Source organism: Bos mutus, chromosome 5 (assembly GCF_027580195.1).
Source record: "Bos mutus isolate GX-2022 chromosome 5, NWIPB_WYAK_1.1, whole genome shotgun sequence".
Taxonomy (NCBI): Eukaryota; Metazoa; Chordata; class Mammalia; order Artiodactyla; family Bovidae; genus Bos; species Bos mutus.
The window spans coordinates 10,918,818-10,935,112 of NC_091621.1; the positions used below are offsets into that span (position 1 = coordinate 10,918,818).

Here is a 16,295-nt window from a genome sequence, read left to right on the forward strand (position 1 = left end):
ATGAGTCAAACAGAGAAAGATAAATGCTATATGATATCACTTATATATGTAATCTATTTTTTTTAATGTTAAAAATATTTATTTCTCTAGAAGATCGCACAAAAGTCAGGAAGGGGGACAGAAGGCTATCAACTAGCCTATGTCAAAATCAGCTAGGGGAGGACAAGAGCTGCCTGAAGACACTGGTGTAATCTATGTAATCTATGTAATATATGTAATCTAAAAAATACAACAAACTACTGAATATAACAAAAACGAAGCCGACTCACAGGTACAGAGAACAACAGGCTAGTGTTACCAGTGGAGGCCGGAGGGACAATACAGAGGTGAGGAACTAAGAGGCACAAACTACTGGCTAAAAGATAGGGTCAAGGGTATATCTTGCAACACAGGGAATACAGCCAATATTTTGTAATCACTGTAAATGGAAATAGCCTTTAAAATTTGTATAAAAAATAAAAATAAACAAGAAATTTAAAAAACAAAAGTGCAACACAAAGCAAATGTAATAATTCATTTTACATGTTTTTTGTTTCACACAGATTGACAAAATAATGAATTCCATAGATGTTGGAATTAACAGTGAACTTCGAGAAATTAATGGTGAGAACACAAGTAAGGAAATCTCTCTTTTATGTTGTAATGAATAAATGTACTCAGGGACTAGTTATAAAATGATAGGAGTCTATAGATAATTCATCTTTTACCATAATAATAATAGCTGCAAATTATTTCCCTCCATTCATGTCAAACAACCATGATCTCTAAACAATATCAACTATATAGATTTAGCAAACTGAGAGATTTTCTTCCCCATGTGCTATTTTACTATGCCAATTAACATTAATGTAGAGCTAAGTATGGGCATGCATGCATGCTAAGTTGCTTCAGTTGTGTCCAACTCTTTGTGACCCTATAGACTGTAGCCCACCAGGCTCCTCTGTCCATGGGGATTCTCCAGGCAAGAGTAATGGAGCAAGTGATCATTTTTTAAAAAGACTAAATAATTTTCGCTGAAACATATTTGTTTTAGTCTTTAAAAACTAAAAAAACAAACAAACAACAAAAAAAAAACCTACTAAAAAAGTAGCAAAATCATGTGACTTTGATTAGTGACACAAACATGATATGATGACACATGTAGCTATCTCTTTCACACACAAATGCTGATAAACATTGAGGACTTTTCCAGTATCCAAAGAGCCAGCCTAGAAATGCATGTTGCCAGATAGTTCTTTCAGATATGCTTAAAGAATAATTTCAAAAAAACTGTAGGGAATGTTTTTTGTTTTTGTTTTTGTTTTTTTTACTGATGTGAAGGTAAGAATGTGTTTTCTTATCATAGTAAGTTCTCCATTACTGAGAATATTCAAGCAGAGACTTAATGCATTTCTGTTGGAAGACAGGTGACATTGAACAGTAATATTACAAAATTCTTCAGATAGTACCATAGAATTGTGAAAACGTTACAAACATGATTATAATGAAAATAAGAGTAAATGTTAAAAAAGCCACTTGGGCAAAATTGCCTTTGAAGGACATTTTAGTAGTCAACAATCCAGTTTATTTTCACTTAATTCTCTTCTTTCCCCCTCTTAGATTGCCATCCTATCCTTTACTCACGTTTTTCTACAGTGATAATGAAAATGAAAGACTCAATCCCCAAAGCATCATTACTATTAACAAAGACTGGTTCTCTATGCGCCTTAATTTTCACTTCTTAATTACACACTAATTATGCACTAAGTGATTGACCATAACATGTGGCATTCCAATTGACCATCAGGCCATTTGTGAATTACAGCTCTACTGGGCAGAAGGTTTTTCCCTCTTGAGACCAGCTAGAACTAGAGAAGTGATAAACAACCCTGTGAAGATGACATTCCATGTCTAATGTGTTGGGGTACTGAGTCTGGTCAGGAAATAACATGATGAAATAAAAAGTCAGACAGACATGAATTCATGTATCAGTCCTGCTGTTTACTAGCTGCTTGATCTTAGGCAACACACTCAGTTTCCTCATAAAATGAAAATATTAATATAGGATCATTGTAGAAACATGTTCAGTGGCATGAGAGTCGAGTCTGACATATGTAGACATGTATTAAATTTTAGCTCTCCATTGCTCTATCATGAGGGAGATGTTGTGTTAGACACTATGGGCATATGAAGAAAAACACACAGCAGCCCTTCTTTTAAGAACTTTATAATGTCTGCTAGTCTCACAGCTTTCATGTTCAATTTGCTGTATTCCCTGAAATTGTGATGTGTCAATTAGAATGCAGGTCATAACAAAGCTGACAGTCAGTTGGTACCAGGGAAGAGTAATTACTAAAAGAGACCATAAATTCCAATGCACCCTGGCAAAGAGAAGAGAAAAAATCTAGAATGTATTGATTTAAATGTTCTAAATTATTCTGAAATCTGAGTATTCTCTTTTCACTTGACAATGAGGAAGAGATGTGCAATGAAATCAACAGGAGGTAAATTTAGAGTGAACACGGGAAATACTACTTTACCAAATGTATGTTATCAGTGTCTGGAATTTTGTTTTGGAAGGCCACTGAACCAAGCACTATGCCTGGCTTCATCAGAGCTGCATAGTTTATAAGCATTTATGATGTTTGTTGCTAAAAACCTCAGAAGGTGATTCAGTTCAGTTCAGTCACTCAGTCGTGTCCAACTCTTTGCGACCCCATGGACTGCAGCACTCCAGGCCTCCCTGTCTGTCACCAACTCCTGGAGTTTACTCAGACTCATGTCCTTTGGGGGAGACTAAAACCATAGGCTATGGAGATACATGATGGATCAAGAATCAACACTGAATTTTCCAAACTCTTGCCCCTTATGTTTCATTGTTTTTATTTGCCCTCCCCTGACCCCACTTGCATTTCTAATTTCAGGTGTTTTCATAAACAAAATATTTATTGAACCAAAAAAGGATCTGGCTTCCCTGGTGGCTCAGACGGTAAAGCGTCTGTCTACAATGCAGGAGACCCGGGTTTGATTCCTGGGTTGGGAAGATCCCCTGGCGAAGGAAATGGCAATCCACTCCAAGACTATTGCCTGGAAAATCCCATGGACAGACGAGCCTGGTAGGCTACAGGCCATGGGGTCTTCGCAAAGAGTTGGACACAACTGAGCGACTTCACTTTCACTTTCCATCTCCATTCCTACGAATCAGCTCAAAGTTTGAGCAGTTTCTATGAATCATATAACTAGTTCCACTCATAGAAATCAGTTTTCTCTATCTTTTAAAAAGTTTCCTCAGCAGTTATATAGTAGTTAGAAACTGCTGGCAGCCCCAGTTGTCCAGGACTAAGACAGAAATAGAGTAAATATATTTACTGACTTTATTTTAGGTCAGTCCCTTAGGTTCTCACTCGGACTAACATTCATGGATGATTTTTACAAACACAATGTCTGGCTTCCCACTTAAGAAATCAGACTTAAATGCCAAACACTTTGGCAGTAGGATTCAATTATATTGAATACTTCATTTTACGTAGAACATCCTGTTCTTTGGTAATGCTGTACATGTGATGTGATAGTACATTTTATGTCATCATGTACACCCAGATATAAGATTTTTTTCAGAGAACAGGTTTTGAGGTTCAGATTCCAGTGTCATGTTTTAGTGGTTTTGTGACCTTTATTCTCAATTTCCTTCCCTATAAATTCAGATTTTTAACAACTCCCTCATAAGGTGGCAAGGTAAGCAGGTGATCAATAAATATAAACTCTCTTACCTTTTTATCCAGGTATACATAACTGATCCTTCTATGTAGAGTATGTACCACACAACAAGAAATACTTGGGAAATCTGATTTGCTTTTCTTTTTGACCAGTGAAAATTGTAGTTAAGCTTTAACTATTCATATTCTAAGTTGCTTTCATATGAAGTCTTTCTTGAAGTTTTATTTCTTAACCATTGTCTTTGTATAACAAAGAAGTACTTTCAAGTTAGGAAATTTACCATGTTCACTGGAACCACTTCAGATTGTCACACTTTCTAAGAATCAGGCTGATGATCTTCTTGATGAAACTGAGGATCACTTAAGTATAGAAAGAAAGTGAAAGTGAAGTCGCTCAGTTGTGTCTGACTCTTTGTGACCCCATGGACTGTAGCCCACCAGCCTCCTCTATCCATGGAATTTTCCAGGCAAGAGTACTAGAGTGGGTTGCCATTTCCTTCTCCAGGGGATCTTCCCGCCCCAGGGATTGAACCTGGGTCTCCCGTATTGCAGGCAGATGCTTTACCATCTGAGCCACCAGGGAAGCCCACTTAAGTAAAGTGGAGGCAACAAGTGGCTCCCCCAGACCCGCTTATCTTACATAACAGCAAATACTTAGTAAAATCAAGTGCCCAGACATTGCCATACAGGGGTGGTAGATAATCTTATAAACAACCCCCCCTATTTCTAACTGGTTTCTATAATCTGCTAAACTACTTTAGGTGTATGGACTGTGTTAGATTGATCTCAGGTACCTGAATGTAAAATTAGTATTTCGTTAAAAGGTATTGTTTACAGCTGGGATTTTTTTTCCTCTTATACTTAAGATTGAATTGTATTCAGAGGAATATTCTAGAGTCTTTTAAAACTCTACTTTTGCCAATATATGAATTTCACCTAAATTGTATTTATAAATGAAAGCTATTAAAGTGAATTTGTAAAGGCTTTTTACCATAGACTGCACCATCTACATTGAATACATACAGCAATTCTGAAGTGATTTGCTAGAAAATACATAGCTCTGAAAGTTGTGTGTGTGTATGTTTGTGTGCACGTGTGTGTGCACATAGTCACTCAGTCATGTCCAACTTTTTGCAACCCCATGGACTGTAGCCCGCCAGGCTCCTCTGTCCGTGGGGATCTCCAGGCGAGAGTATTAGATGGGTTGCCATGCCCTCCTCAAGGGGATCCTCCCAACCCAGGGATCAAACCCAGCTCTCCTGCACTGCAGGCGAATTCTTTACCAACTGAGCCACCAGGGAAGCCTGAAAACAAGTTAATGATAATCCACCATCCTGCTTTCTAAGCTTTTGCTTTTCTTCCTCCAGGAGTCTAAGGACCAGGTAACAGTGCAGGGTTCCTCATAGCCATAGAGACCCTCCATGGAGAGTTTCTAGGAATTTAGGAACTCTCTAAGGCAGACTAAGGGGTCTCTCCTCCTGAGCTATGCTTCACCTTCTCCCTGGTCTACTGGAGGGAGAGAGCTCACATGGCCCTTTCCCCAAAGAGCTTCTATTTCTGAATGGCTTGGGCCGACATCCCCACAGCTTCACAAGTTGCTCCCCCTGATGCTTTAGTTGCTTCCAGGTCCCTGATATTTATTCACATGGCTTAGATCTGCATCCAGAGGGACTTTGCCACTGATGTAACTGATAGCTGACCTCCTGCTGAGATTGTTGATGAGAATATCATTCCTCAAACTGTAGGAGAGCATGTTTGTTTTCGTTTTTTTTTTTTTTTTTTAATGTATTTAGAATTTCGAAGGCAATGGCACCCCACTCCAGTACTTTTGCCTGGAGGGTCCCATGGATGGAGGAGCCTGGTGGGCTGCAGTCCATTGGGGTCGCTAGAGTCGGACACGACTGAGCAACTTCACTTTCACTTTTCACTTTCATGCATTGGAGAAGGCAATGGCACCCCACTCCAGTACTCTTGCCTGGAAAATCCCATGGATGTTCTTGCCTGGAGAAGTCCCAGGGACAGTCGGACACGGGGCAACTTCACTTTCACTTTTCCTTTCATGCTGGCAACCCACTCCAGTGTTCTTGCCTGGAGAATCCCAGGGACGGGGGAGCCTGGTGGGCTGCTGTCTATGGGGTCGCACAGAGTTGGACACGACTGAAGCGACTTAGCAGCAGCAGCAGCAGAGTCCCCTATTAGAAAAAAGACAAAGAGGAAAGAAGCTGAATTGTATTCCTTTTTTCCTGTGTGCCAGATGCTATGCAACTTACTCTTGTGAACATTCAATTCTCCAAATAAGTCAGTGGTATTATACCCATTTTATAGATGAAGAAAGGGTAACTTGTTAAAGTCAGCTCCTTCAAATGTAGATTGATTTCTTCCTGAAGTTCATATTCCTTTCAATAAAATATGTTACTATAAAGAACAATGGAAGCCAGCCCTTTGGTTCTTCCTCTTTAGTTCAATTCATATGCATATGTACTATAGAGAGCCAACTGAGGTGTTTAAGTGTAAAACCAACCACTTGCTCTTAGCAAAACCTAACTTGGTGTGGAAGACTTTAGCTCAAACCCCAAAGCCCTCCTAAAGCACAAACCACATGGTCATATATTAAAATGAATCATAGACCTGAATATCTCCTACCTCCCAAAAGTGAATGCATATGCTAATAATGATTTGGGTTTCACTTATTTTCAGAGGAAGAATTTCCTTGCCTCCGGTAATATTCTTTTTTCCATGAACTGTTAAATTGTACATAAAATCCTCTCTGTGAAATGCTGTGCAACAGGCATAATTTATTTTTGATTTTTATTTCTCTTTGCAGCACTATTTTTAATAGAGCCAACTGGGGGAAGGTGGGTAGTAGAATACGTTAGCTTACAAGCACACTATTTTGTCTAAATCAAGAGAGAACTTATTTTTTTTATTATTTTATATAACACTTCACTGAGTAACTCGTTTTTTTCCCCCAGATAGATTAAATCTAAGAAATCCCTCAATAATAGAATAACCATGTAGCAATATGAATTAAGTGAGCATTAAACTAGCCTGAGTTCACTAATCTCTATCAAGAGATAGTATTTAATCAACCAAGCAATTGTGTCCTTAGCAAAATAGACCCTAAAATTTATTTAACATCTTTTATTCTAAATAGTCATTAAAAACTAAAATAGCCTACATAATATAGATTTTGATCACTAGAATATGGCTGAGATTCTCCGGTTTTGAAAGTACAAGTAATATTCATATGTGAAATTCAGTTTCTCTTAAGTATGAAATAATTGGGTGTTATTCTCTGGCCTAATATTTGCTTATGATGTATCAATAGTTGGAACCTGTACATTGTTTTCCCTTCAACATAATATTTAACCTTCTAGAAGAGGCCTAGAGAGGTGAGCAAGTGCTGTCTTCAACTTATACTGATACCCTTTCCACACCATCTTTCATATATGATCAGTCAACATCTGTTCCCATACATCCCATGATGATAAGTTCACCACTTCCAGAGATAATATATTTTACCACTGGGAAGCTCAAATCGTTAAAAATTCATGTTTTTCAAGTCCCTTCTATCCATTTTCCCTTAAAAAATCTTCAGTGATACAAAGGATGAATGCTGCTGCTGCTCATTGCTCAGTCGTGTCCATCTCTGCGACCCCGTGGACTGTAGCCCACCAAGCTCCTCCAACCATGGGATTTTCCCGGCAAGAACACTGGAGTGGGCTACCATGCCCTCCTCCAGGGAATCTTCCCAACTCCAGGGATGAATAATGACCCATTACTTTTAATAAATTATGAATATCTTAAGGATAGACTTTCCCAGTGACTCAGCAGTAACAAATCCGCCTGCAGTTGCAGTTCAGGAGATGTGGGTTTGATCCCTGGATCAGGAAGATGCCCTGGAGAAGGAATGGCAACCCACTACAGTATTCTTGCCTGGGGGACAGAGGAACCTGGTGGGTCACAGTTCATGGGGTCACAAAAAAGAGTCAGACATGACTAAGCAACTAAACAACAACAACAAATCTTAAGGATATAGCTGATATTTTTGATAGACCACACACCTCTTGCACATTTACCATTAAGCTGGAGAACAGTTGCAAAGAGTCTTCTTTGTAGACACTTTAAAAATAGTAGCTGCATGACTTCCACATAAATGTCAGAGCATTTTACAAAGTCTACCATCAATAACCTCATACTTGTGAGAGTAGGAGGTAAAAATAATTAGGAGTGATTTGAAATATAGATACAGACCTTCATAAGTTATAGATCATCATAATGATTACTTTCAAATTTGTTTTTGATACAAATTTGTTTTCCCAAATTATAATGAGGAATGAAGTGATAAACATGAGTCATTTACCCATGAGAAAAACTTTAAAGCTTATACTGGTTGTTCTATGATACACTATTCTGATAACAAAGGGTTTCTTATCTACTAATATTTTTGATACTTGAGTATAAAATTTTAGAGAGTTATATAAATTTAAGAACAATGATACCCAACAATGTCACTTTTAGAAATGCATCCTAAGGAAACAGGACAAGAGCAAAATATGTATATGTGTGTGTGTATATATACATATATATATGTCATTTATGATCATTGAAGAAATAGAATCAAACCAAATTACCATTTATAGAGATTTGTAACATCAGTTACTGTAATTCCGTATGATGAAATGTTGAATAGCTAATTAAAAATGACATTGTGTCTATTTTTATTACTGTGGAAATATAGCCATAATATACTACTTAGTGGAAAAAGTTGATAACCAAATAAATTATCATCCCATCTTTTAATGCACATGCATGAAAAAGTTCTGGAAGGACATATGAAAAAAGTTAACAGCAGATGTCTCTGAGTAAGTTTATCAGTGATTTTTATTTTCTGCTTTCCTAAATTTTCCAAAATTTTTATAGTAAGCATCACTCACTTCAGTCACTTGGTTGAGTCCAACTCTTTTTGACACCATTTTCATTGTCTACATCATTTACTAGAAGAAAGTATGCATGAATTTAGTAAATAAATAAATAGTAAACAAATGGCTATTTATGCAGTCACGAATATGCAAACGTGTATATGTAAACACTTATACATGAAACATATAAATGTTACAGTTATCAGTCCTTACCATTATCAGTTAGTCATTCAGTTGAGTCTGACTCTTTGCAACCCCATGGACTGTAACCCACCAGGCTCCTCAGTCTATGGAATTCAACAAGCGAGAATATTGGAATGGGTAGCCATTCCCTTCTCCAGGCAATCTTCCCTGCCCAGGGTTCAAATCTCAGTCTCCCACATTGCAGGCAGATTCTTCACCATCTGAGCCACCAGGGAAGCTCTTGGTGGTGATTAAATTTTGCCAAGTGAATGCTTTATTGAATGTGATTAAGTCTTTTTATCAGTTCTGAGTTAAAATAGGTGTGCTTCAGTGGTTTCACAAAAGAGATTCATTTGATTTCTTTTAGTTTTTATTACTGGAAAAGCTATTTTTAAATAACTACACAAATTTTTTAAATACCCATAACCCAACCCCTGATCAAAAATGACTTTTTTCTTTTGTCCATGTCCTGGTCTGTGTATATATTCTAGTGACCTTCTAGCCTTTGTCTATGTACACAGTCAATTTGTATATAATAATAATTTTATAGATAGAATTTTACAATCTTCATTTTCATATTCAGTTCAGTTCAGTCGCTCAGTCATGTCCAGCTCTTTGAAACCCCATGGTCTGCAGCACATCAAGCTTCTGTGTCCATCACCAACCCCCTCTAGCTTGCTCAAACTCATGTCCACCAAATCAGTGATGCCATTTTCATATTACCATTTCACAAAATTCTATTATCTTACTTTTTTCTCTTATTCCCTTGCTTCATTCTTTTTATGAATATCCAGTGTTAGCATGGTGTATATGCTTCCACTTTTCTTTAAGTTCATGCAATCCCAAATAGAAAGATGATAGATAGATAAATAGATGAATGTTGCTTGTGCTTTAAAAACATGAATTCATGCTGTATATATTTCTCTGCAATTTATTCTCATTTGACATTAATCATAGTTTTGCCTTACTTTTATAATCAGTAAAAATCTATGAAACAAAATTGCACTGGTGAAGTTCACTCTCAGAGAGGAAAGGAGGTCTGATCTGATTCTTACTCCTACCACTGCACTAACTTGCTGCTCAGTTCAGTTCAGTTGCTCAGTCGTGTCCAACTCTTTTGCAACCCCATGGACTGCAGCATGCCAGGCTTCCCAGTCCATCACCAACTCCCAGAGTTCACTCAGACTCACGTCCATTGAGTCAGTGATGCCATCCAGCCATCTCATCCTCTGTCATCCCCTTCTTCTTCTGCCTTCAATCTTTTCTAGCATCAGGGTCTTTTCAAATGAGTCAGTTCTTAGCATCAGGTGGCCAAAGTATTGGAGTTTCAGCTATCAGCATCAGTCCTTCCAGTGAATATTCAGGGCTGATTTCCCCCAGGATGGACTGGTTGGATCTCCTTGCAGTCCAAGGGACTCAAGAGTCTTCTCCAACACCACAGTTCAAAAGCATCAATTCTTTCGTGCTCAGCTTTCTTTATAGTCCAACTCTCACATCCATACATGACTACTGAATAAACCATAGCTTTGACTGGATGGACATTTGTTGGCAAAGTAATGTCTCTGCTTTTTAATATGCTGTCTAGGTTGTTCATAACTTTTCTTCCAAGGAGCAAGCGTCTTTTAATTTCATGGCTACAGTCACCATTGCAGTGATTTTGGAGCCCCCAAAAATAAAGTCTGTCTCTATTTCCACTGTTTCCACATCTATGTGCCATGAAGTGATGGGACCAGATGCTATGATCTTAGTTTTCTAAATGTTGAGTTTTAAGCCAACTTTTTCACTCTCCTCTTTCACTTGCTGTATGACTTGAAAAATAACACCTCACAATGGACCTCAGTTTCCTAATTTAAAAATTAAAAGATAGAACTAGATCTTATCTCTATAATTCCATGACATATTTTATCTTTTGTCTTATGGATTATTCTTTGGCAGAGTGTCCTTTAAAGCTTTCCAATTCTTAATTTCTTAAGGACAAATTATCAATAAATCTTCAATATGTGTATTTCAACTAGCTTCTTCTAGGAATGTTGCCAGATCCTCATTTACAATGCTTTTAAAATATATTAATGTAATAAAAGTTTATTTTATTTGGTACAGGTGTATAAGATATTTAAGTTCTTTGTTTTTATATGCAAAAGTGACTTTCTCCTAAGAATCTCAATTCTTTTAATAAACCTTACCTTTTGCTAATTTTTAGGAGACAGGGTTTCCCTGATGTTTCAGACAGTGAAAAACCTGCCTGCAATGCGGGAGACATGGATTTGATCCCTGGGTTGGAAAGATCCCCTGGAAAAAGGAATGGCTACCCATTCCAGTATTCTTGCCTGGAGAATTCCATGGACAGAGGAGCCTGGCAGGCTACACAGGGTTGCAGAGAGTCAGACACGACTGAGTCACTAACACACACACGCTAAATTACTAGCTGAAATCATGTGCAAATGATTAATGATGTGCATGGGAATAATGAAATAAATTTCTGATACTGTACTTTGTCTGCTTCTTGGATCCACTGACCTTCTTATAAAAAATCTTATTGACAGAAAAAGTACTTAGCATTTCAGTAGTGTATGCTTTTCCTTAGGTAGCAGGTACCGACCAAATACTCACAGTGGCCCATTTCTTATCCACTGACTTGGCTTGACCAAGTCAAAGCACACTCCCCCACAGGTTCCTGAACTTTGGCTTGACCCCAAAACTAAACAAGCACTAAAATGCAGACCATTTTTCTTAAATGTTGATTCCAAATCAGAATATGATTGAGACTAAGCATACAACTTGCCCCTGAGTTTCTTGGCAACCAAGACAAAAGTGGGCTACAAAACTGTCATCATAAGGCAAATTTTCAAGGCATGTAGAGAAAGGAACTCTTTCCTAGCTTGAAACTCTAGAAGGAATTTCCCCCATGCATCATTTTGTGAAAGATATACAACTCAAATAGGAACAATGCTTTGATTAGAATGCAGGACCAAGGGGCAGTGATCTACTTATGACTTACACATAGACAGGTGTACAGTGATAAGGAAGTATCTCTGTACAGACCTTTCTTCTGGGGACTTTTAGCTTTCTCCAGGACATAAATGAGCACATATTCTAGAATATCGGTGTTGTTTTTATTTACCCTTTCAAAAAATGCCTTCTTTATGTAAGCTGTTCTATGTGTTAATGACTTGAGTATCAGGATTTCAGGGGTGCTTAATAAAATTACAGGCATACTCTAAAATATTATGTGACAGTGAGGTTGGAGAGCTACTCATCATGTGTGAAAGAGTATGAAATATGGTATCAGAAAATGTGAGAGTCCCAGTTCCATCCCTTGCTGGCTGTGTGATCCTGGACAAGTTACTTCATCATTCTGAGCTTTTATTTTGTTATTCTTTAAAAGAGGATAATAATAATTTCTTATTATTATAATTAAATGAGATAATTTATATAAAAGCACTTGTAAAGTAAATCTGTTAGTCATTATGATGTTACCTCCATAGAAAGCTCTTTAACTTTTGAATTAGAGCTCACTGTGTTCATTTTTCTCTCCAGGCAATTGAATGCAGTTTATAAGCACTCAGTAAAATAGTTGCTTTATATCCACATATGGACTATTCACCTTCTAGAAAGTTTCTTAAAATAAATAAATACGCTTTTCTTCTTGAAGAAGTAACCAATAAAATAGATTTTCTAGTTCATTTTTATATATTAAAGAAAAATTTATTTACTCTATTAACAAAATAAGTAAGGCCATTTCCCCCACTAATAAAAACAGAAATAGGAAGAAATTCCAGGACAATGAACTAAGATCAAGTGTGTGTACACATGCCTGATTACAGTACAATTATTGACAGTTTGATTGTTTTTCCACCTACAGGCCAACTCTCCTCAACAAACTTGAAAATGTAGGCAGTAAATTATTTCTTAAGTGATTATGCTAACAACTCACTATAATATGGAGCTTTGAGAGCCTGAAGACAGAATATGAAAGATATGGCTAGATATGCTGCTGTCAGAGTCATCTAGACTCGAGGGAAATTGACAACATAGGCACAAGTTGTGGGCATAGGAAAAGAAGATGGAGTGTCTGTTTGAATGTCCATTGTTTACTGATATTTAACCCTTTTTGAGTCACCAAATGCTTTGAGAGTTTGATGGAAAACATGAGGCCTCTTGCAGGAAAAATGCAAATATACTTTTGAAAAAAGTTTTGTTTTCAATCTTTCCCACACATAAACCTATATGTATGTGCATATAGGTATACATGTACAAATATACATTCATCTTGAGGGAGGAAAAACAAGTGATATGCAAAGGAAATGTAAGCAGTAATGAAAACTTACCAGTTTAAAAAAAGATTTTCCAAACTCCTGAGAGTACTCCAGACTTTGAATTTCCAGAGTTGAAAGTTTTCATACACATGATTAGTGCTAAAAATATCACCGAAGTCTCTCAGAGAAAAACATAGAGCCTCTGTTCCATTTAGGAAGATCTAAGCATGAGTTCCTATCTTAAATAAACATCAGACATAGTCTAGATTTGGAAAAGGATTAAATGGAACATTTCAAATTATGAGATGTTAAGTAAGAGAATTTCAGTGAGCTTAGGTTTGATATCTAATACAAATTTAAGTTAAGATATATTTTATCTGCTCACATATTCCTGAATCAAATGTGGTTTTATGCATGTTTTTGGTTCAGTGATACAAAGGACATGGGAATATGCCAGACGCTTTCAAATTCCTGTGGGCTCACAATGGTCTCCTTAAACCTGAGTGACTTTTACATCCTAAATTTCTTTACGGATCATCTATAGTCTCAGTTTTAAGATTTCAGAGAGAAGAAAACTTTAAGAATTCATAATTTTAACTTTTTGAATGTTAAGAAATTTTCTTCCTAAAGATTTTAATTTGAAGTATGTATGAATTATTATGTGTATTCTTTCTCCAATTTTATCCCTCCATTTTAAGCTGTTTTACAGGTGTCTCAGTGGTAAAGAATCTGCCTGCCAATGCAGGAGACATGGGTTCAATCCCTGGGTTGGGAAGATCCCCTGGAGAAGGAAATGGCAACCTCCTCCAGTATTCTTGCTTAGGAAATCCCATGGACAGAAGAGCTTGGCATGCTACAGTCGATAGGGTTGCAAAACAGTCAGACACAACTTAGTGACTAAACAACAACAAAACATATTCTACACACTGTTCTTTATCTTACTTTTTAATTTTTTAATTAAAATTAATGGGTATGATTCCACAACAGAATATAGAGCACTTCCTGGTATTTAGTTGTATGAAGTAGCACAATTAATCCTCCTGTTAGTAGAGATCGCTTTCAGTATGTTATTATAAACAAGGCTGCAGTGAATAACCATATTTCTTTACACTTGCAGACATATATCTGTTGGATATATTCCCAAAAGCTAACCTGCTGGTTCAGGGTTTATGGGTACTTGAACTTTTGATAAGTATTGCTAAATTGAGCTTCTTAGAGGTTTTAATGATCTACCCCAATACCAGCAATGAAAGGAAGCCTCTTGTGTCCTGACTGATACACAGTGTTGTCAGACTTTCAGACCTTTATCTACTTGACAGGTGAAAAATAGTATCTCTGTGCCATTTCTTGTATTTGAGTAAAGCTGAGTTCTTTTCATATGCTTAAGTTTCATTTATATTTACTCTTCTCTTTGAACAATCTGTTCATAGCCTTTGCCCATTTTAGGAGATGTTGTTGCTCTATTTCTATTGATTTGAAGGAGTTCTTTATTATTAGGCATATAACTCAGTGTATTTGACAAAGTTGTAACTACCTTTCCCCTGTTTCTTATTTACCTTGTGGCCTAATCTGTGAAGCAAAAAATTTTAAATTATTTTGTAATTGATTTAATCAAGCTTTTAAGAAATTAATGATTTCAGAGTTTTGTGTTTTATTAGGAAAGGCCATCACTCTGAGACTATAAAGGAATCCTTGCATAATTTCTTCTAGTACCTTTATCGTTTTTGTGTTTCTATATTTGATCTGTATGTAATTTTCTCTTACATAAGAAATGAGGTATGGATCAAACCTTATTTTAATTGATGATGACTCAATTCCCCCTAAATCATTTCACGTGTTCCTTACTGATTGGAGATGCACAATTATTTTATGCTTGATATCCAATGATTTTGCTTTTTATTCACGTTCTATTGTGTGTCTTCTGTGTCTGCATCTATTCATACGTTAACACCACACTGTTTTAGTCATTAAGACTTTAAAATGTGTCATAATATCCATTTTTCAAAGATCATATTTTTCTGTCCAGCAAATTCATGCTGGCATTCCAATACATTTTAAATGTTTGAACACTACCTACCACCACTCTGTTTCTTCAAGGCTTACAGATGCCTAATTTATCCTTGGAGGGCGTGTGAATGACCCTGGTCCTGCAAACTCAGACATAGGCCAGAATTTTGTAACTGACAATCATGTTTCAAAACTGACTTCTTAGAGGTTTTCTAGGCAGGTGGAAGATCTTAGCATACTCCGAGGGCCTTTAGAGACAGATGGCTGGTCTTGTTGTTCAGTTGCTAGTCACGTTTTACTGTTTGCAACCCCATGGACTCCAAAATATCAAGCTTCCCTGTCCTTCACTATCTCCCAGAGTTTGCTCAAACTCATGTCCATTGAGTCGGTGATGCCATTCAACCATCTCAACCTCTGTCATCCCCTTCTCCTCCTGCCTTCAATCTTTACCAACATCAGGGACTTTTCCAATGAATCAGCTCTTTGCATCAGGTGGCCAAAGTATTGGAGCATCAGCAACAGTCCTTCCAATGAATATTCATGGTTGATTTCTTTTGGGATTGACTGGTTTGATTTCCTTGCTGTCCAAGGGACTCTCAAGAGTCTCTTCTAGCACCACAATTTGAAGGCTTCAGGTCTTCGTTGCTCAGCCTTCTTTATGGTCCAACTCTCACACTGATATGTGATTACTGGAAAAAACATATCTTTGACTAGATGGACCTTTGTTGGCAAAGTGATATCTCTGCTTTTGAATACACTGTCTAGGTTTGTCATAGCTTTACTTCCAAGGGGGCTTCCCTGTGTGGCACAGACAGTAATGAATCTCTCTGCAATGTGGAAGACCTGGGCTCAATCCCTGGGTTGGGAAGATCCCCTAGAGAAGGAAATGGAAACCCACCCCAGTATTCTTGCCTGGAGAATCCCATGGGCAGAGAAGCCTGGTTGGGCTACAGTCTGTAGGGTCGCAAAAGTCAAACACAATGGAGCGCCTAACACTTAGCTTTTAGTTTATTTCCAAGGAGCAAGTGTCTTTTAATTTTGTGGCTATAGTCACTGTCTACAGTGATTTTGGAGCCCAAGAAAATAAAATCTGTCACTGTTTCCATTTCTCCCCCCTGTATTTGTCATGAAGTGATGGGACCAGATGCCATGATCTTAGTTTTTTGAACGTTGAATTTTAAGTCTGCTTTTTCACTCTCCTCTTTTACTTTCAAGAGGCTCTTTAGTTCCTC

General features: G+C 37.2%; 1 protein-coding gene across 5 annotated transcripts in view; it reads left to right on the forward strand.

Annotated features, from left to right (window-relative positions):
• The window catches only part of ANKS1B (ankyrin repeat and sterile alpha motif domain containing 1B), a 1,156,394-nt gene that overhangs the window by 632,587 nt on the left and 507,512 nt on the right, over positions 1-16,295 (forward strand). For 4 of the 5 annotated variants that reach the window (XM_070370293.1, XM_070370295.1, XM_070370294.1 and 1 more), the window contains exon 14: positions 543-615. In XM_070370293.1, coding sequence (XP_070226394.1) covers positions 543-615 — 73 coding nt within the window. The remainder of the gene's footprint in view (positions 1-542; positions 616-16,295) is intronic. The other variant, XM_070370296.1, reaches the window with a different exon arrangement.